This window comes from Pelophylax lessonae (assembly GCF_965119305.1).
Source record: "Pelophylax lessonae genome assembly, chromosome: 4".
NCBI lineage: Eukaryota > Metazoa > Chordata > Amphibia > Anura > Ranidae > Pelophylax > Pelophylax lessonae.
The window spans coordinates 295,117,428-295,140,001 of NC_138771.1; the positions used below are offsets into that span (position 1 = coordinate 295,117,428).

The 22,574-nt window shown below is 38.5% G+C and overlaps 1 protein-coding gene across 1 annotated transcript in view; it reads right to left on the reverse strand.

The window, feature by feature from the left end:
* LOC309552619 (dynein axonemal heavy chain 3-like) overlaps window positions 1-22,574 on the reverse strand; it is a 1,537,563-nt gene that overhangs the window by 675,588 nt on the left and 839,401 nt on the right. Inside the window, exon 29 of the mRNA XM_082253560.1 lies at window positions 2,966-3,148. Within this exon, the coding sequence (XP_082109686.1) occupies window positions 2,966-3,148 (183 nt within the window). The remainder of the gene's footprint in view (window positions 1-2,965; window positions 3,149-22,574) is intronic.

Consider the following 22,574-nt stretch of genomic DNA (forward strand, 5'->3'; position numbering starts at 1 on the left):
TCTGCTAAACCCTTTGCAGCCCTAAAAACATCTAAACAAGTACCTGGGGATCTCATCTGGTATAGATGTCTTTCTGTCCATTGTTCATAAAGAGGTATGCCTGTGTATGTTCACCTTTTATTTTTAGCATCTAATAAACTTGCTTCAAGTAAACAGCTAATTTCACACGTAAAATACATCTATGTCAATTGTCTTATCTGACAAAATACATGTAATTCACTCTAATCAGATTTGTGATGCTTTTGATGATTTACATTTTTTGTAAAGAATAGCTAGGTCCCTAAGCTGCATTTAAGGAATACAGCTTAGAAGGACAGCATTGCATATATGAGTTTATCTTTGTGTTTGTCCATATTGTAAGCATTTTATACTATTAGACTGACAGCATTGTGAAAAAACAATAGAGCCCGAAATGACCCAGGGTTTTACCTCTCCTTCTGCTAGCCTAAATTCTGCTGTATAGGACATGTCAAGATGTAAGGTACGTTTGCTACCGTGTTTCTCCAAAAATAAGACCTATCCTGAAAATAAGACCTACTGTTATTTTCAGGGAGGGCTGCAATATAAGGCCTACCCAGAAAATAGGCCCAAGTTTTGTGTTTGTAAAATCCTACAATCCACTTTATTACTGTTTTATATCATGTCCAATGTGTTTCTGTGATATAATACCAGTAGTGTGAAATACCTTCTGTACAGCAGTGCTCGACACTCAGCTGATCTCCTCTACTGCTCCCCTTCTCTTCTCATAGCTGACGGGGGGTATTTCAGCCCCTCACCTCTGCAGTGTTCAGAGCGGGTCACAAAAGCGCAGAGTATTCAATTATAATAGCGTGAAATACCTTTGTTACAGCACTGCTCGGCGCTACCGTGACCTCCAGTTGTCAGGGGGGAGAAGAGAAAGACAGCAGCGGGAGATCAGCTGAGCGGCAAGCAGTGCTGTACCGAAGGTATTTAACACTATTATAATCTAATAATCAGCGCTTTTGTGACTCGCTCTGAACACTGCAGAGGGGAGGGGCTGAGATCCCCCCGACAGCTATGAGAAGAGAAGGAGATCAGAGCGGGAGATCAGCTGAGCGTTGAGCGGCGCTTTACAGAAGGTATTTCACACTACTAGTATTCTATTACAGAAACACACTGGACATTATATAAAACAGTAATAGAGTGGATTGTAGGATTTTAAAACCACTTTTACTAGGTTCACACAGGGGGTTCCTGACAGGCAGGGAGGGAGAGAAGACAGCGCATTACACATAAGACCTACCCCAAAAATAAGCCCTACCGTGTCTTTTTTGTGCCAAAATTAATATAAGACTCTGTCTTGTTTTCAGGGAAACACAGTAGCTGTATTTAAATTATCATGTAATATTTTTATAACATGCATAACTGAACTCAATATTTTTAATTTTTCTGGAGGTCAGCTTTAAATGTCCTGTAACCATTTAAGAATTAGATATTGACATGTAAAGTTCAAGATAAACTCTGAGTTTAAAACTTTTCTCCAGTTATTTGAACTATGAACCAATAAAGCATCCTCTATTCACTTGGCACTTTTGTACCAGTAACAATAAAATGTACATCATCTATCAGTTGTAATGAACAAAAATCTGTCAGCCTTTATTGCTCTAGGGCAAGCAAGATCTGTTATTTATGGTGATGGCTACATTTTTGTTTCTTTTTTTTAAGGAAATGAAAAGAAAAAAAATATTCACAAAAACAATCTGTCATACTATATTAGTTAATGAAAGTTTCTATAAAAAAAAGGGACTCTCCAACAAAGGCAGCAGCTCAGGATGATCACATTATAAGAAATAATCTAATATAACTATATAATATTCCGTGTCAGATTGGTTAATTTTCATTCATGCTTAAATAGAAAAAAACATAGTTCTCTAAAAAAAAATTAAAAAAAATCTCCTCATGCATTTAACTATCCTACATGATCAGTAGAGAAGTAGAGATCTGTATAAATTAAAATATAAAGAGTCAGCACAAGTCTAATATCTTGTACTATATCCTCTTCCATTATACTTCATAGTTTGTAGTTTGGAATTTCTATGCTCTCATTTACAGTCTATTTCTATGCTCTCATTGAATGTATTATTGATACATTTAAATATTCAAAATGTATTAGTACCCTACTTTGTTTTAGGTTTTATAAAGACTTCATGAAAATGCAAAGTAACAACCACAAGTCTTCAGATAGTGCTTTTCCTTATAAGTCAAATTGTAAGTGAAGTGTATTCCTAAAATGTTCTTTTATCAACCACCAGAATTTTGGTGATTATGAAGTCAAAACTCTTTCTATTATAGAATAATGGACTTTGATATTGTGATTGTTTTCTATTTTTTTTTTTTTGTAAGATTTGTTGGTTTGTAAAATTGAATTGAAAAAGAGATTTAAAAAAAAAAAAAAAAAACTCTGAGATAATTTGATGTTTTCAATGCAGTTTATTGAAACTGAATTGAAAACTACAGCAATTTTGTGAAAATAGAGCCACTTTTCCACCAAGCTTGATTTTCTTGATTGGTAAATTTCATTCTACACTTAAGACCTATATCCATCCCTCCCACTCTCTCCAAATTATTGCTTATTTGCTTTTTTTTGTTTTTTTAAAGTCATTTGATTCTACCTCTTCTAGGAGTGGGGACCCGAGCTCCAACAGATTGACCAGTCCACTTATTTTGTGCAGTCTTCTGGAGCCTGAGAGTACCATGCAACTAAACAGAAAGTTTCCACTCTACCCAGGCAGCTATAGTATGTGGGCACCAAAACAGGAGCACGGTGCAACACGATTGGAGGCCTGGAAGCTGATCATTTCAGCTTCCGGGCATACAGTAGTGCTGTGTTTTACTGTCACAGACAATAATATCCTAAAGCTCACATGATATTTTGGTGATTACGTTTAAATCTACTTTAAGGAAAACATTTAAGAAATTAATAAAACTATATAAATATGCTTACAGTTTTAAGCTCATCTATGTCTACAATTTCATTATAATGCTTTTCAGACTTCTTTGAGGTTTTCTGGAAAACATAATCTCCAAAGAAAAGATTGCGCATGTCCTCATCTTGCACCTCTCTCCCAACCACAAGATGACTGAAGAGGTAGCTCAATTTCTCTTTAAATTGAGACTGTACAACATTCTAAAAGAAGAGCAGAGAAAACAATATTTTAGTATTACAATATTGTATACGAATACAGACCCAACATTACATTTACCCAACATTGATAATAGTAGTTGTGCTGTATTGTAGCACAAGCAAATTACAGCAAAACAGCAATTCAGCTCTGTCCTTTCGTCGTATTACCAGTGACCTTTATGTCATGTGTTAATATTTTAATTTATGTGCATGACATTCAACAATTCCTTGGTGGATTTTTTTTTCAGATGTGTAACAATGCAAACAAGTAAACATATCATAAAAACTTCAGCATAATAAAATTGCACATAATACTTAAGTATGAGTTTACATAAAAAAGCATGTGTATGTGCTAAGAGCTTATATCCACAGTTTAAAATCACTAGAAATATAGATTACTGGAAAAAAGTGTTCTGTTTTCAAAAGAAAAGGCAGCCCAAAAAATGTGCTATAATTGAATATACTGTACAGCCAAAGTACAGTCACTTTCTAACTATACATCTATCATAGCCATAGTCAAACCATGGAATTCAGTAACAGTTATGCTTTTTGATGTTTTTTTACCTATATGCAACCCAGGAACAGCTCAGAGATAACCTTTAAAACTCTCTAGGACAGAAAAATATATCGTTTTACAGGCACATATCAATATGCGCAATTGGAGTGTAGTAAATTGGAGATGTAAATGTGTGCTTTGGTCATTTAGGTTTGCTTTAGCCCCATCCTCTTCTTCAAGCAGCACATACTCACCCTTATTTTTTCCTGCTAGTCTATTTATTGAAGGAAACCAAAGAAAACATTTGGCACGTCTAAATTTTGAGCATCAAGTAACCCACTCATGTGAGAGAGCTGGGATAATCATTACTGGCACAGGGAAGTCCATAGCCCAGTAGTAATTTTAACTCCCAGAAGCTAAAGAAAGGGAGTAAATGTAAGGCACGTAAATGCTACTGGGCAGGTCTGTAAAATCTGTTGCTTTGTGTTGCATGGACAAACACAGATTGATTAAAAACCTTATTCCCCCCCCCCCCCCCACAATGCAATCAAGGTATTGAAGGGTTATGAGCAAAGCTGAATATCTGATCATATATTTTGTATGAAATACGACATGAATATAAGGGAAAATTGCATGATTAACATTTCTCTTTTAATTGACAAGATATTGTTATATGTGCAATAAGAGCAACTCCATTCATGTAAAAAAAACTGTGGAAATGTCATAACTCATAACTCCAAACTGTTTTTCATTTAGGCCCCTTTCCCACTTGTTCAACTTGTCCTGCGACTTGGGACTGCAAAGTCGTGTGACAAGTCATACCCCATGATTTCCAATGAGTACCATTTACATCTGTGTGATTTCAAGTTGCAGAAACTTCGAAGAAGGCCCTGCACTATTTTGGTTTGACTTTGATGCGACTTAAGGTCTATAGACCTCGAGATTACACAGGCATTACTTCAAGTCTGGTCGAAGTCACATCAAAGTCACATCAAAGTCACATCAAAGTCGCGCGACTTTTAGGATGTACAAGTGTGAAAGGGGCCTAAGAGAAACTGTCCTCCTTTTGAAGCCAAATCTCGTTGTCCCTCTTTTCTCCTCAGCTGTCCCTTTTTCCAGTCTGCTGTACAGGCCTCTATTAACTGCTTGCCGGCCTCTATTAACTGCTTGCCGACCGGCGGCGCTTAGCCCCTCACAGGCAAAGTGACGTAGGACTACGTCACTAGCCTGTGAGCCTCTAGGGGGCGAGCGAGCGCACGCCACCGGAGGCGTGCTCCCACCCCCACTCGTTCCCTAAGCAGTCCGCAAGACCGCGCAATTGTCCGTTAAAGTCACTCAGTGCCAAATCGCAAAATAGGGCCTGGTCAGGAAGGGGATAAAGTATTCTGGGGCTTAAGTGGTTAAAGAAATGTACTATAACTACCAAAATTGATATACTACACACAATATCTCATTTTACTTTTATTTATGATTGCTTTTTTGATTTCAAAAAGCCTGTATAAAGGAAAAATAATGGTATAAAACATACTTGTGGATTTAGGGATACCTTTTATAACATGTTACACGTTATACCAGTATTCAGGGTGTAACATACACTATATTACCAAAAGTATTGGGATGCCTGTTTTTACACCCACATGAACTTTAATGGTATCCCAGTCGTTGCCCGTAAGGTTCAATATTGAGTTGGTCCACCCTTTGCAGCTAAAACAGCTTCAACTCTTCTGGGAAGGCTGTCCACAAGGTTTAGGAGTGTGTCTTTGGGAATGTTTGACCATTCTTCCGGAAGTGAATTTGTGAGGTCAGGCACTGATGATGAAGAGAAGGCCTGGCTCGCAGTCTCTGCTCTACTTCATCTCAAAAGTGTTCTTTCAGATTGAGGTCAGAACTCTGTGCAGGCCATTCAAGTTCCTCCACCTCAAACTCGCTCATCCATGTCTTTATCCCTATCTATCCCTACCAAATCTAGTATCAATGGTTTATCGGTGGTCAATAGATTTGTTTGGATGTGCAAAAAGCCCAGGCAGGACAGGTCCCTCTTTTATAGATCACAGGTGAGGGGTGGGCTAGGGTTACCTAATTTGTGGTACTATTTAGACATGTGTACGGCCAAAAATTAAATTTGGTTTAATTTTCATTTTATTTGTTAAATAAAGAATTTCATTTTGTCATATTCAATATGTTGAACAGATTAATTTTTGGGATTTGTTTTGTATGTTCGGCATTGATTTCGTATATATTCCTTTGTATCAGAAGGATTTGATATTACATTCATTGGGAAGAATAGCTTGTTTTCAAGGAGCAAGTGGCTGCCATGTCCTTAACTATGACTCATGTGATGTAATCTGGCTTCCCCACTGAAAGCAGAATGTAAACAAAACAGCCCAGAATAGCTGGTTGTTAAGGAGCAGATGGGCTGCCACATCCTTAACAACCATGACTTGTTTTGAAGTCAGCAAATTTAAACAAAAAAAAAAACAGTGTGGGTGTCCCCCCCAATCCATACCAGGCAATTTAGGTCTGGTGTGCATTTTAACCACTTCTGGACTGGAAGGATTTGCCCACTTAATGACCAGGCCATTGTTTGCAATTCGGCACTGTGTTACTTTAACAGACAATTGCGCGGTCGTGCGATGCTGTACTTAAAGAGCGAAAATTCCGAAAAAAAAAACAATATTTTTCACATTCTGCTAAATAACATTCCCCAAAAAAAGAATTTAAAAAACAAAATGTTTTAACATTTTAGGCCAATTTGTTGTCTACTACATATTTTTGGTAAAAAAAAAATTGCAATAAGCGTATTTTGTTACTGTAATAATGACACTGGCAGGGAAGGGGTTAACACAGTGGGTGATCAAGGGGTTAATTGTAAGCCTAGGGGAGTGTTTCTAACTGTATGGGGGTTGGGATTTTTAAATGATCATAGAGACCTGTGATCCTATATAGAAGGATCACAGGCGCTCTGTGATCATTCCAGAGAGAAGAACGGTCAGCTGGAAAACTGCGGCGGGCGGTCTGGAAGTAGTTAAGAAGAACCCCACGCCAATTTTTTTCAAAACATCAGAATAGGGAAGAAAATTAATTTAAGTGACTTTGAACATAGCATGGTTGTTGGTGCCAGATGGGCTGGTGTGGGTATTTGAAAAACTGCTGATCTACTGGGATTTCCACGCACAACCATCTCTAGGGTTTGCAGAGAATGGTCTAAAAAAGAGAAAATATCCAGTCAGTGGCAGTTGTGTGGATGGAAACTCCTTGTTGATGTCACAGGTCAGAGGAGAATGGGCAGACTGGTTAGAGACGATAGAAATGCAACAGTAACACAAATAACCATTTGCTACAACAAAGGTATGCAGAATACCATCTCTAAATGCACAGCACATTGAACCACTCCTGTCATCTAGGAACAGAAAAATGGGGCTACAATTCGCTCAGGCTCACCAATATTGGACAATAGAAGATTGGAAAATTGTTGCCTGGTCTGATGAGTCTTGATTTCAGCGGCCACATTTATATGATAGGGTCAGAATTTGGAGTAAACCACATGAAAGCATGGATCCATCCTGCCTTGTATCAATGGTTCAGGCTGCTTGTGGTGGTGTAATGGTGTGGGTGATATTTTCTTGGCACACTTTGGGCCTTTAGTACCAATTGGGCATCGTTTAAACATCACATTCTTCCTGAGTATTGTTGCTGATCATGTCCAATCCTTTCATGACTACAGTGTACCCATCTTCTGATGGCTACTTCCAGCACGATATTGCACCATGTCACAAAGCTCAAATCATCTCACCACTGGTGTCTTGATCATGACAATGAGTTCACTGTACTACAATGGCCTCCACAGTCACCAGATCTCAATCCAATAGAGCACCTTTGGGATGTGGTGGAATGAGAGATTTGCATCATGGGTGTGCAGCCGAAAAAATCTGCAGCAACTGCATGAAGCTATCATATCGATATTGATCAAAATCTCTGAGGAAATATTATGCCTCATTATATAACTTAAAAGGGGAGTCACCCACACAACAAGATATTGAAAGATATTTAAATCAATCACATTTACCCAAACTATCAGAGGAAGATCGGGAATCTTTAGAGGTTGGGATTACTATAGAGGAGATACAGCAAGCAATAAAATCAATGAAGCCCGGGAAAGCACCAGGACCAGATGGCCTAACAACACAATATTATCAATCATTGTTTCACACCTTAGGTCCATATCTGGTAAAATTGTATAATGCAACAGAACTAGAAGGGACATTAACTAGAGATACACTCACTGCACATATCTCATTAATATTAAAGGAGGGTAAGGATCCATCTTCTTGTAGCAGCTATAGACCAATATCTTTGTTAAATGTGGATTTAAAGATATTTACCAAAATATTGGCAAATAGATTGGCAAGATTATTGCCAAATTTAGTACATCTGGATCAGGTGGGCTTTATGACATCAAGAGAAGCAAGAGACAACACCACAAGAATCCTTAACCTGATACAAATAGTAAATGAAAAGAAGACCCCTTTGCTTCGTGTTGAGCACGGACGCAGAGAAGGCGTTCGACCAGGTCGGATGGCCTTTTCTGTTTTCTGTGCTGAAGTATATCGGGCTGGGAAACTCGATGTTAGATAAGATAACTAGAGTGTATACAAACCCAATAGCCAGGGTGAAAGCTAATGGGATATTATCAGACGCATTCCCAATAAGAAATGGCACAAGGCAGGGGTGTCCATTGTCACCCCTCCTTTTTGCCTTGACATTGGAACCCTTCCTTTGTAGAGTCCGCCTGAATCAAGACATTGAAGGAGTAAGGATAAAGGAAAAGCAATATAAGATAGCCACTTATGCGGACGACTTGCTATTTTCCTTGTCTAACCCAGGTATCTCAATGCTGAATTTGATACAAGAATTTAAAAGATATGGTGCTATGTCAAATTTAAAAATTAACTTTGGGAAGTCAGAGGCAATGGGAGTGGGGATATCTTCAGCCCAAATACACTTATTGAAAAATAGTTTTGGCTTTAAGTGGAATGAAACGGCAGTGAGATACTTGGGGACATATATACCGGCGAAACTGACACAGGTTTATGATCTCAATTTCTTGCCCTTGATAGCAATGACCAAGAGACTTTTAGAACAATGGCATGGAGGGATGCAGTCATGGTTCGGTAAATGCAATCTATTGAAGATGACAGTATTGCCAAAATTCTTGTATCTTTTTTGAGCACTATCGGTTAGGATACTGAGCGGATTTTTTAAGGTGATACACTCCTTATTTGTAAAGTATATGTATAAAAGACCACGTATAGCACGTGGAATTCTGACCCTACCAAAAAAAAGGGAGGTTTAGCATTTCCAGATATAAGGGCATATTATCAAGCTACCCATGTAAGTAGAATTTTGGACTGGTGGCACCATTCTGAGTATAAACTTTGGGTAAAAATTGAACAAGCACAAACGGAGGTAAACTTGAAGAGAGCCATATGCTGTTACCAGTATTTACCTAAAAACTTGAAACATCATTTAATAATTGGAAATACATTACGTATTTGTACGCAATTAAACATATTCTAAATTGACAACGGATAAATCTCCTCTATTTCCAATATTAGGTAATCCCCAGTTTCCACCGGGTTTAGATAATAGACAGTTCACAAAACTGAGGGAAAAAGAACAGGAACAGGCTTCATCATTCCTAATACAAAAAAAGTGGCCCTCAGTGACCAAATTGATTGATGAAGATGGACCATACAATATGCCTTTTTGGCAAGCAATCCAATTACATCATTACCTGGCCTCAATACCGAATCCGGAGGACTTCGGTAGAACACTAATGAGATTTGAACAATTCTGTGTAAGAGTAGAGAATTTATTGCACACATTATCAATTGCATATGGTCTACTGACAAACCCAGAAGTTCAACCGGAATTACCTTGGGTGAGAAAGTGGGGATAGACCTGAAGTGTGATTTGACAAATGAACAGATCCAGAGGATATTGAGGTTTGCCTTTAAGCCATCTAGATGTACTAAAACCCAGGAGATGAATTATAAGCTTATATCGAGATGGTATATTACGCCCAAGAAATTACATAGCTGGTATCCAGGTGAAACAAATTTATGCTGGAGATGTGTAAAAGAAGTAGGCACACTGTATCATATCTTCTGGACCTGTGCTAAGATAAAATCATACTGGGAGGGAGTGAAATCCATAATTCAGAAATTTATGGAATATGAAATAGAAGAGAATCCGATCTTCTTTTTGTTACATGTGTCAGATATACCAGCAAGTAGCTATGAAAGATCTGTCATCCCTAATTTGGTAAATGCAGCAAAGGCATGCATTCCAGGTTTTTGGAAAAAAACACAACCTCCCTCGATATCTGATTGGATACATAGGATAGAGGATAATAGGAGATTGGAAGAATTAATTGCTACGTCACAAAATAGACAGGAAAAATATAAAAAGACATGGGAACTATGGAATCACTTTATTATCTCTGATGAAGGGAAACAATTTATAGCAGGATAAAATAGGGAAAAATAAGGTATAGGGAGGGAGGTAGCCTCTCCACCGCTGGCCGCAAAGTAGTACTAGAATTTTTTTTTTTTTTTTTTTTTTTTATGGGGGGAGGGAAGAAAGGAAAAAAAGAAGGGAATGTAAGGAAAATGTATAAAGAGATGCAATATTATATATTAAGCTGGAAATGTATTTGATATCAAAAATGTTATGTATAATTTTTTAAATTCCTGAATAAAAAGATATTTGGAAAAAAGAAATCTCTGAGAAATGTTTCCAACACCTTGCTGAATATATGCCTGGAAGAATTAAGGCAGTTCTGAAGGCAAAAGGGGGTCCAACCTGATACTAGCAAGGTGTACCTAATAAAGTGGCTGGTGAGTGTATAGAGGCTTTATTGTGCTGAAAAAGCAAAACACATTTGCCTTTATCACTGATAAGTTCCCCAGATTTACAGTCTGTAAATAGGCTAATTGTCGCTCAGATTTATTCCACTGTCTTTGATTTAACTGTTATTAGCAGAGTGGATGAGGGAGTCATTTTATTTCAGTGATGTAAAGGGATGCTGTGTGCAGATTACACTCAGCAACGCCCACTGACATCTCTACCTACAGAAGCATCTACCGGGACAATAATTATAAGACGCTGCCTTTTGTTTGGCATTATGATGTATAAAAATATGCTGTTAATTACTGGGACTGCAGTAAGTAGCCAGAAATGTCAGTGTTTGAAATTTAATTAGTGTCTTTAAAGATTTTTTAAAGCGACTCATTTAGTCAGCTCACTAGAACAGGACACATTAAGTTAATTGTCTTCAACTTAGTACTTTGTAAGTTATCAGGGAGAAGTATCCAGCTTCATAGCTGAGCTGTCTACTTGACACATAAGTAAGCACAGCTAACAAAGCCCCAAGATAAATTCTGGCTTATGCTTTCTCTCGAAATCTGTTGCACCCTAGATAATTGAAATTTAGCGTTTTTATAGTGTTTTGGACTAGGGAAGATTCATCCACAGGTTGGGAAACAGGTTTAAGGATTTAGAACAATGCTCTTTTCGAGGTCTATTTTTCTCCCAATAGTTGAAGCAAACTATAAAAGCATCCCCTGGCTGTGCTCATCTATACAGTTGACCTAGATGCAAAGTCTCCTGATGCTTAGGCAACGCAGGTACATTTTTCTTTTATGATCAATTCTCCTGCTAGTACAGAACATGAATAATTAGAGAGCAGATGCCATACCTTTCATTTTACAAAGCACTGCTGGCTGTGAGGACAATCTCTGTTAAATGGCTTGCCAGAACAGCATTGCCCCTGTAGTATAATTATGAAAGGCTAGGGTATGAATATTGCACATGATGCTTGAATAAACAATGCTACCTATATCAATGGCACAACCTGCTCACCCAGTTGTCATAACATTAATATTAACTAGCAGCTGTCAAGAGTTTAATATCTTTAAGTATGCTACAAAAAAGATGGCTGTCCAGTGCAAAATGTAAGAAAAATAGTTAATTAGTAAGTCTAAAAGGATTTTAGATAAACTATGAACATTCTATATAACATATATGTTCACTCAAAAAAGAATCAAGTCTGCTTTAAAAGAGAATCCCTCTGAATTCTGCTGGCTAAAGAAATGTAATAGAAGAGAAAATTAGCACCCACTTGTTCATTGACTCTGGACTGGCAGCAGTAATATTCCAACATCATACACAAAACTGTAGCCAATCTAAATAGCATAACTGGACATCACAAATATTAATGTAACTTTATTGGGGAAAACTAGAGATCAACTTGAGAGTCAATAAACATGACACACATACCCACACACACTATTGTTGATCTTAATAAAAAATGTTGGTTTCATACCCTCAAAGTCAAGGACCTGGAAAAAACGTGCCTATCAGGTCAGAACTCCTAACTTGCACTAATTTCAGATCAATGTCTCACAAACTAATCAGTTAATGGATTGCCTTCTGAAGTCCCCTGGGAAACCACCTGTTCCTGGAGTGTCAGTCAGCTTGCAATGGCAGTGTCAGGGCTCCAGTGGTAGAAGAGGGTCTCTAGGACCCAGCATCAATCAGGACACCAATGGCAGGAGAAGGGCTCTAGGACCCAGTATCTCAGCCAGCACATCACATGGGCCTTTATAAGAAAGTGTGCCAGTGATTGAAGTTGCTGATTGATCTTCAGCTTGTACCGTGTTCCTGTGATCCTTGTTCCTGAAAGTTCTCTGTTACCGACCCGGCTTGTCCTTACTATTCTGCTTGTCTCCTGACCCGAACTCGGCTTGTCTTTGGATATTCTCTCCTGTTACCTGTGTCTGATCTTGGCTTCCCTATCTGACCTTGCCTGCTCTGGTATCCTCCCGGCTCTGAACTCTGGCTTGAACTGACTTTCCATTGCTTTAGTAAAAACACAGACCTGCCACCTCTCACAGGCGCCACCTGGCTGCAGCCACTACTTCGCACATCAGAAACCGTAGTTCTTCTGCAATCAACATCACAGGCGACCTGTGCTACTTTTAGCCTGACTCCTCCTGTTCTCACTTTCAGGGGAGTCTGGAACTTAGCCGCAAGGGAAGCCCTCTCTCCATTGGCCTCCACACCAGGTACGTGATAGGCAGCCTCCATACTTCTATGGGACAGGTTTCTGATATAAATACTCTTACACATCAGATGTAATTAAAGCAAAAAATTAGTCAAACAGTCTTTAAAAATCAGAACAAGGGACAGTATGTATTATTAATGTGAAATGTTCCTTGTTATTATGGCTGCTTCTTTAGTTAAAATCCAAAGTCTTCTGACACCCCCCCTCCTGCCTTCTGGTGCTGTGGAAGATAATAAAGACGAGGGACCTGTGATCTAGATTGTAAGCTCTAACGAGCAGGGCCCTCTAGTTCCTCCTGTTTTGAACTGTATTGTAACTGTATTGTCTTCCTTCACATTGTAAAGCGCTGCGCAAACTGTTGGCGCTATATAAATCCTGTATAATATAATAATAATAATAATAATAATAATAATAATAATAATAATAAAAAAGATAAACTATGACTGCCCTTGTCCTGCTCCTCGAAGCCATACTAAAGCTTCCATAAATGAAAAGCTATCTATGAATGGAGGAGACACAACTTTCAAATTTAGCGGCCTATCCTTCATTCATAGATAGCCAAAATTGTAGTAAGTTAAAGGCCAGCTTCATTACACATCCTGGAAAAAATCTCTCCCAGGACTTTCATTCAGCTTAATTACTTTAGGGGTCACTTCCCTGTAAATTTTATTGGAGGTGAAGATACTGGCTCTTGTTCAAGTGAGCTAACCAGAGGTGGAGAGGTAAAATTGGAAGCTGCATTGCTGAACCAGAAAATAAATGTCACTTACTTGGCTGTACAATGGAGCAGGTGGGTTAATGTCAAGACTAACTGCATAGAATCAGCTTCCATTCACTGGTAAAATAGGAAATGTGTATTTAATGTGACCCTGTTGCTATACCAAAAATATGTAGCAAAGCTGATTTCACCATCACTGTTGTATCCCACATGAGTAAAGGTGAAAGTGATGACCCATCTAGAAGTAAGGAAATGGTTAATGGCTTTGCTGGTTTTCTTAAGATAACTGCTAATGTTTTCTATGAGACAAACCAATTAAAGAGGTGACTGTCTCAACCTAATGACATTAACACCTTCGGGTTACCTTAGGATGCATTACTCTGTCTGTATTTTCCTATTAAAAAAATCTTTTAGTTTATGCAACCCATCCAACCACCCTAAGTAACATAAGTAGTATTTTTTTTTTTTTTTTTGCGACTATAAAAGTATTTCTGATCTGTTTTTTAACACACCCGTTCAAATCAAATAATTTTTAAGCAAGAAAATCAACGTTAAAAGATCAAACAATATTTATAAACTCTAAAAACCATGTAATTTAAGATCTGTAGACTCCAGATTTCCAAAAACAATATAAAATGCTTTCAACATTTTAAACCCGTGGATGAGCAAAAATGTCCAAAATTTCTCAATGCTAAATTTCTTCCTCAGCTGAAGTATAAAGAATTCTGATTCGTTTTGTTGCAAGCATAATCAAAGCAACATGGAGATTGAAGAGTAGCCTTTGAGAATACAAACACATTGCAGCACAGAAGCTGAAAAACAGTTCTTCACTGGAGAAATCATACATAGCTGGAGCTATGACTGAGTACTACATTGAAAGTAAGAACAATATGTTATAAACACAAAAGGGAAGAAAACAGCTGATAACTGTTACAATAGTTAAAGCTTTGCATAACATCTTATTGTTTTAAGAATAATTGTGTACAAGGATAATCATTTGAAATGCTTGCTAGAAGTCACAGCACTAAACAATCTCAATCTCCATTTGTTTCCAAAAACAGACAAGCTAGATGAAAATAAAAGGTTCTGGCAACTTCAAATGAGCGGTAGACCGGAAATTTTGTACAGCTTGATATTAGCATACACCTACTTATCTAGTAACTTTAGACAATAGAGAAGTACAATTTTAATACATTTCTTTTTTTTTTTTTTTAGCGCAAACATTGTCCACAATACTTTATGCAGTAAATAGAACAATATACATCTGTCTTTTACAGCCTAAACTCATGGAAACGTGGTGGGAACAAATCAGCTCAGCTTTTTTTTTTTTTGTTCTTAGTAAAGTTTCCTATTTTCACCTCCCTTGAGGGAAATAGTAAACATTATAAAACACTATTTAGCTCTTACAGAATGTCACTCCATGTCCTCCTCTGATTCTGGTGGCTGCTCTTCCGCATGATTTAATGATTCCTGTCATCATTAAATCGTTTTCTGGGAGCCCAGGCTGTCGAAGACACGCCCCTTGGGTGTGTGTTGTCATTAAGTCTAGGCTCACAGTAAAATACTGCAAAGAATGGAGCTCACAGGTCAAAACAATAGCGCCATACATCAGTGAAGACCATTCACCATTGTTCATGAAGAACAATAGGACCCCACTTGTCACACAACTGGCTGGAGTTAAGAGAATGTATGCTGGAAATTGGGTAAAGGCTAAAGCCTGGTTTACACTAACTAAAAAACTGACAGCTCTGGTCAGAGCCACTGTACTGACCATCTGACATAATTACAGCGATTTCCCCAGCTTAGCTGTTGTGTTCTCACAGGGGGATGTCCCCCACCAGAACATCCTGATCAGCACTCTCTGCAATTGGTTGAGAGTGCTGATTGGGAGTCGGTCAGCTGCTGGTTTTCCAGCACGCTCATTCAACAGAAGCCTGCTACATGGTCGGACAAAACGACATACACACGGGCTGAATGTCGGATATTACTTTTTTGAACTGGCAAATGTCTTCCGACAATTGGCCCGTGTGAACCCGGCTTAGGTTCACCTTTTAATTTTTTTCAAAATTCCAACCTCCCTATGTATCAATATACCATTAATGGACCTCTGTAGCAGAAAAGAAAAAGCTTTCTCTGTCTCCTAAGACAAGCTTACTACAGCTTCCGATTAATCTATAGAAAACTTCTTCAATACTTTCTGCTACCCGTCCTGGTATTTGATATTTTGTATATGAAAACTGTTAGAGAACTAAGGAAGAAGTTCAGTAGCTGACCTCATTATTGTGGGACTTTAGGCCAGAATTAAAAATGGGCAAACAGGTAGGAATTTTAATGCAGAAGAGACAAGCTTTGTCTCTTCTACATTAAAGTTATTTACCTGCATGTCTTCCCTTGTAAGTGAGCCATGAATGCGGAGCTCACTGTACAAATTCAGCAATGCTGAATCTAACTGAACTCCTGTGCATGCGCAGGAGTGATGTTATCCCTGTCTTGCCAATGACAGCAGCCAGCGATTGAGACCCGGAAGCCGTCTGCCCAAATATGTCAGCGGGCAGATGGGGAGCTTGGCGTCTGTGCATCGCTGGAGCCAAGGTGGTATAGTTCTGCTTTAACACACACCCTACACCTGCCCTCCATTTCCAGGAGATTGATCCCACATGGTAAAGTAATGATAGATGTGTGGTACAGAATGGTAAAACACGCCCTATTCTGTGATGCAGTAAGGCAGTGCATGATGGGATATGGAAGGTCACATGATGATACAGAAAATTAGGGCTCAGAAAGCATTTAAAACTTTTTATAACTAAGGGGTGAATATTCAAAGCTTCCATGGACTAGGTAAGTGAGAGCTAAGCACACTGGGATGGCTTGGGCATAAAGGACATTAGAAAAGGCTTCTATTTATTGTGAAAAGTGAAATTCTGACCAAAAAGGTGAACTTAGCCTTTAAAGTATGGGGCGGAGGTAGGGGGTCAGTAAAGGGAGTTTTAGAAAGGGGTCTCCAAATCCTAGAACTGGATTTTAAGCAACTCTACCAGAGAAAATTATCCACCATTGATGAGGACGTGCAATAAGGAAACCACTTGTTACAGGATTGTCTGGATTTTTTCTGGAATAAAAGGTTGTTTGCTGGATTTTTTTTTAAATGTATGAATCACACAAAGCTTGAGTTGTGATGAGAGGTAAAAGGAAGTATTTGTGTGTCAACAAGAAATTACATGGTTTATATTACAGTGGTTATTCGAAAGTTTGGGCACCCCAGGTAAAAATTTGTATTAATGTGCATAAAGAAGCCAAGGAAAGATGAACAAATCTCCAAAAGGCATCCAATTACAGATTAGACATTCTTATAATATGTCAACAAAAGTTAGATTTTATTTCCATCATGGACACTTTCAAAATTACAGAAAACAAAAAAATTGCGTCTGCAAAAGTTTGGGCACCCTGCAGAATTTATAGCATGCACTGCCCCCTTTGCAAGGCTGAGACCTGCCAGTGTCATGGATTGTTCTCAATCATCATCTAGGAAGACCAGGTGATGTCAATCTCAAAGGTTTTAAATGCCCAGACTCATCTGACCTTGCCCCAACAATCAGCACCATGGGATCTTCTAAGCAGTTGTCTAGAAAACTGAAACTGAATATAGTTGACGCTCACAAAGCTGGAGAAGGCTATAAGAAGATAGCAAAGCGTTTTCAGATGTCAATATCCTCTTTTCGGAATGTAATTAAGAAATGCCAGTCATCAGGAACAGTGGAAGTTAAAGCAAGATCTGGAAGACCAAGAAAAATATCAGACAGAACAGCTTGCAGGATTGTGAGAAAAACAATTCAAAACCCACGTTTGACTGCCCGATCCCTCCAGAAAGATCTGGCAGACACTGGAGTTGTGGTACACTATTCCACCATAAAGAGATACATGTACAAATATGGTCTTCATGGAAGAGTCATCAGAAGAAAACCTCTTCTATGTCCTTACCACAAAAATCTGCATTTGAACTTGGCAAATTAACATATAGACAAGCCTGATGCATTTTGGAAACAAGTTCTGTGGACCGATGAGGTTAAAATTGAACTTTTTGGCCGGAATGAGCAAAGGTACGTTTGGAGAAGAAGGAGCACAGAATTTAATGAAAAGAACCTCTGTCCAACTGTTAGGCATGGGGGTAGATCAATTATGCTTTGGGGTTGTATTGCAGCCAGTGGCACAGGGAACATCTCACGAGTAGAAGGAAAAATGGATTTAATAAAATTTCAGCAAATTTTGCATGGTAACTTGATGCCATCTGTGAAAAAGCTGAAGTTAAAGAGAGGATGGCTTCTACAAATGGATAATGATCCTAAACACACCTCAAAATCCACAGGGGATTACATCAAGAGGCATAAACTGAAGGTTTTGCCATGGCCTTCACAATCTCCTGACCTCAACATAATTGAAAATCTATGGATAGACCTTTAAAGAGCAGTGCGTGACAGACAGCCCAGAAATCTCAAAGAGCTGGAAGAATTTTGTAAGGAAGAATGGGCAAAGATACCTCAAACAAGAATTGATAGACTCTTGGCTGGCTATAAAAAGCGTTTACAAGCTGTGATACTTGCCAAAGGGGGCAGTACAAGATATTAACTCTGCAGGGTGCCCAAACTTTTGCAGACACCATTTTTTTGTTTTCTGTTATTTTGAAATTGTAAATTATGGGAATAAAATCTAACTTTTGTTGACATATTATAGGAATGTCTAATCTGTAATGTGATGCCTTTTGGAGATTTTTCCATCTTTCCTTGGCTTCTTTAGGCACATTAATACAAATTTTTACCTGGGGTGCCCAAACTTTAGATCACCACTGTATGTTGTGCACCTTTAAAAAGTTTTGTGGTGAGACCTTTGTCCTTACTGAAGAAATCTTCCATCACTTCCTGTTCAACTGTCTATTGATCAAATTTTGAGGCTGGGTTCACACTATTGCGAAAAACCCCTATCCAATTCGCATGTCAGGAGATCACGACTGGCTCTCTATGGAGCCAGTTCACATATCTCAGAAGTGGCTCCAGTGCGAATTGCACAGGATTCATGTGCGTCTTCTGATCTGTTTCAGGTCCGAATTCAGCCAAAAATTCGGACTGCAATTGGACCTGAAACGGTCAACAGGGACGCACTGGATCACTGCTGTGAGCCGCTCCGTGCGGCAGTGTGAACCCAGACTAAAGTAGGCGCTTATGGAGTTAACTTTCACTGTCCACAAAGCACAGCAAATCAGTCACTCTCTTACCCTCAATCACTGAGCGAGCCTCATTCATAGTGGCAGTGAAATGTTAAGGAGCTGCCCTAAGTACAATAAAATACACAATAAAACCAATAACATACATCAATGATCCATCAGCACATTTTACATGATTCAACAGAAAGATTTAATTGTATGTTACTACATGACAATCTCTCCATTCTTTCTTCCTTCCTCCTTATCCGTTAACTATGCTTTGCCATATTTTAGATGGCACTGTTATGTGCATATGCCCATGAACCTATACATCATAGCATATAAATAGAATATAAAGGGGTAGTTGATGCCTCCAGATATGTCATTTGTAGGTAAGACTCAGATGTATTTAATCTGTGTGAGTTACCCTACCCCCCACCACATCAATCACTCTATACAACCAATATAATAAAACATAATAACCAAAAATGATATTCTGTAATAACAGAGTCCTGGTTTATCAAGTTTTTTTTTTTTTTTTTAAGGCTCACAAAATAGTAAACCAGTGGGGGGCTTTCATTTCAGCTTAAAGGTCACATGCCATGAGCAATAATAAATACATTTCTTCTGCATCTATTGTGTGCTTCAACCTTTTCATCCTGTCATTTAGACAGTAAAATACCTAACTCCTACATACAGATGATAAGGCCATTAAAATGTGTGTGATTGAAGCAGATATATTCCAAGAAGCAAAGTGAACAGACATTTTTTTTCTGGGACGCATTGACTTAAAACAGGCCAGTTTGCAGAGGGAAAAAACCTGCTTTATTTAACAAGCCAGTGCAAAAGACAACAATGATTTTCAAAGTAAAGAAACCTGTGGCAACTGAGTTCATATATCTCAGTATATGAGAAGTAAAGGACAATAAAATATTTTGCTAGAACGTTCTCAGAACCTTTCTTTTTAGATAAGTAATTTTACAGATTTAATATCCTCAAATATCACTTGAGAGACAGCTAGCTTTATTTACTTCACTGACTTATTAAAATTGTTTAAAAAAAAGGATTGTTGGCCCACAAAAAATATACAAGCCTGACACATTGGATTAAGGGCTAGCTTTACCATGTTTGGAGGACCCAGAGCATTTGGACCACGTATGCTGGTATCTCCCCATAGGCCTATCAATGTACTTTGAAAGGTTTAAGTGTACGATTCTACCCAAAACAACTGGGCCACATTTCAAGATGTTAGCCTGGTAGTAAAAGGTTTTGATTCTTCATTACAACCAAAGATCTGAGGATGGTATGGATAAGGTTTAAAGTAGTTGTAAACCCTATTAAATACAAAAAAATATATATTTAGCTGTTCTGTGCAAGGTAATGCACAGATAGGCTCCTTACCACCTCTTCTGGGGTCCCTCACTGGCGCTCTCCACTCCTCCTCTTCTCTGAGTGCTTCCATAGCAAGCCTGCTGCTATGGGGGCACTTGTGTCCATAGACACACACAGTTTGGCTTGCCCCTAAGGCCCTAACCCCCCGACCCCGCTCTGTCCTAACAGGATCTGACTAACAGCAGCAGCTCATGGATCCCACTGCTCTCAGAGCTTCCTATGAATGCAGAAAGTGTGGAGACGAGCTGCTGCTCATGGGCACTGTGCTGGATCAGGAAAGAACTTGAGAAAGGTAAATGTTTAAGGGAGGATCGGGGGGGGGGGCTGCTATTGAAAGGTTTTTTACCTTAATGCAGAGAATGCATTTAGAACCAATGTATGACCAAGTATAGCCAGCGTTACTTCCAGAAAACTAGTACTGGAGCTCTTTGGACCCCTTACATATTCAACCCTCTTAATACAGAGTTTTAAAGCTCAACTACAGTTAGGTGAATTGTTATGTGAAGGAGCTGTGCTTACCCTATCAGCACTATAGTGAAAACAAAAATAAAAAGAATGCATATATATACACAATCAAAATTACAGTAATAAATCCCATAAATGTTAAACAAATCAATTATACTACAGTAAAATAATCATCAAAGTGCACACAGGAAAACGTTAAGGTGTATAAAAAAGTTTCCAAAGTCACTGTGTCAATCAACAAATTAGGTGGTGATGACTTTAAGGCCCCTTTCACACTAATGCGACTTGTCCCGCGATTTTGGACTGCAAAATCGCATGACAAGTCGTTTTCCATTATTTTCAATGAGCCCCATTCATATCAGTGCGTTTTGAAGTCGCACCGACTTCAAAGTAGTTCCTGCACTACTTTGCCACGATTTGATTGCGTTTTGAGCCATAGCCATAGCCATTGCTTTCAAAATCGTGTCAAAATCGCGGCAAAGTCGTGTCAAAATCGTGCCGCAAAAGCGCGGTAAAATCACGATGCATAAGTGTGAAAGGGGCCTAAATGAAAATGCTCTGTGCATATGAAACTGCTCCACAGCAATCCACCATCTGCACCCCCACCAGGTTTTGCACTCATTTGCCGGAGTTAACCCCCTAAATATACAATAAGTTTGGTCACCAAGGCTTTAAACTGCTACTTTCATATGCAGTGTTACCATGCAAGAGCTTTCAGTTCATACGTTCACAGAGAACTCCAGAAAGAGGAACCATGGGAAACATCATAGCGTTTTACCAATATTTAATAAAATAATAATAGATTAAAATGAAAATAAATAAAAAATTTAAATATTTCAAATATAGCCACTCACAAATATTCTGCCTATCCGGGCACCTGGAATGATTTGCTAATGCAAGAGAGGATATATTTTACATTTTTAATGGCTTTTAATAAAAATTAGTGATACATTGTGAAGTTTCTCTTGGTTCCTCTTTCCTGAGCTCTGCTTCATTCAGTAAGCTCTGGGGAAAACTTATTTTTTTGCTTGCATAGTGAACAGCCTATTTGCTTTTACTAATTCAACCTCAGTGTGCCAATTTTTCTTTTCACACATTTCTTTTCAATTAGGCAAGGTGGGGTTACTTTGAGTACAAGCCAGCCAATAGTTGCAAATGTGACCGTAGAAATAAAAAAATAAAAAAAATGTTAATTTTTGTAATCTATACTCTGCATTGGCTGTATATACTGCTCATTACTTGATGATGTTGCTTTTTGGGCTAGCCACCCAACTTTTTTATGTATTTTCATTTATTGTGACATTCTTGTGTCTTTTACTGCTTTCCCCAATAAAATTGATGTACTTTTATATATTTTGATGTGTTTCATGTAAATACTTACCTAGTTAGGGTAAGACCATTAAAGTCCCACCAGGGGGGTTTCTCCTCCTTTTGTGCATTTTCCAAGGGATATCGGTCTTCCATGCAGTCTTCTAAATGCCCTCAGCCTATTCCTTTTTGATTACAGTATGACAGTATCCTATTCCCTTCTTCCAATTGTGTTTTTACATTGCCACCCTGTCACATGGGCTTCCAATGGAGGTTACAAATGGCTGTTTCAATATGCATTACACAGCCAAGGCTCTCTGTTGTCATCATCAGGAAACCAGTCCTGAGAAAGGCCTTAAACTATCTTCCGGCAACAGACAGGAAGTCCCTGTACTATTGCCAGAACACAGTGCTGTATACTGCATGTAGCTGATCCTACATACACAACACTGACAGCGACCACTGCAATAACAAAAGGAAAAAGTTAGTTTGGGCCAAGCTTTAAAGTGATAGCAAACCTGAGAGTGGGCTTTCATTTATTCAATGTAGTGTATACTTTAGAGCTGCTTTGAGGAAGAGGTGATTCCCCCTTTGAAACGCGTCAACTAATTTGGAAATCCATCTCCCTTTTGGGACTTGTTCAGCGGACCAGGTTGGTAAGAACACTATCTGGACTTTGTTATGCCCACTTGATGTCATTGTTTGTGAGTATATATGTATAATCTTTTT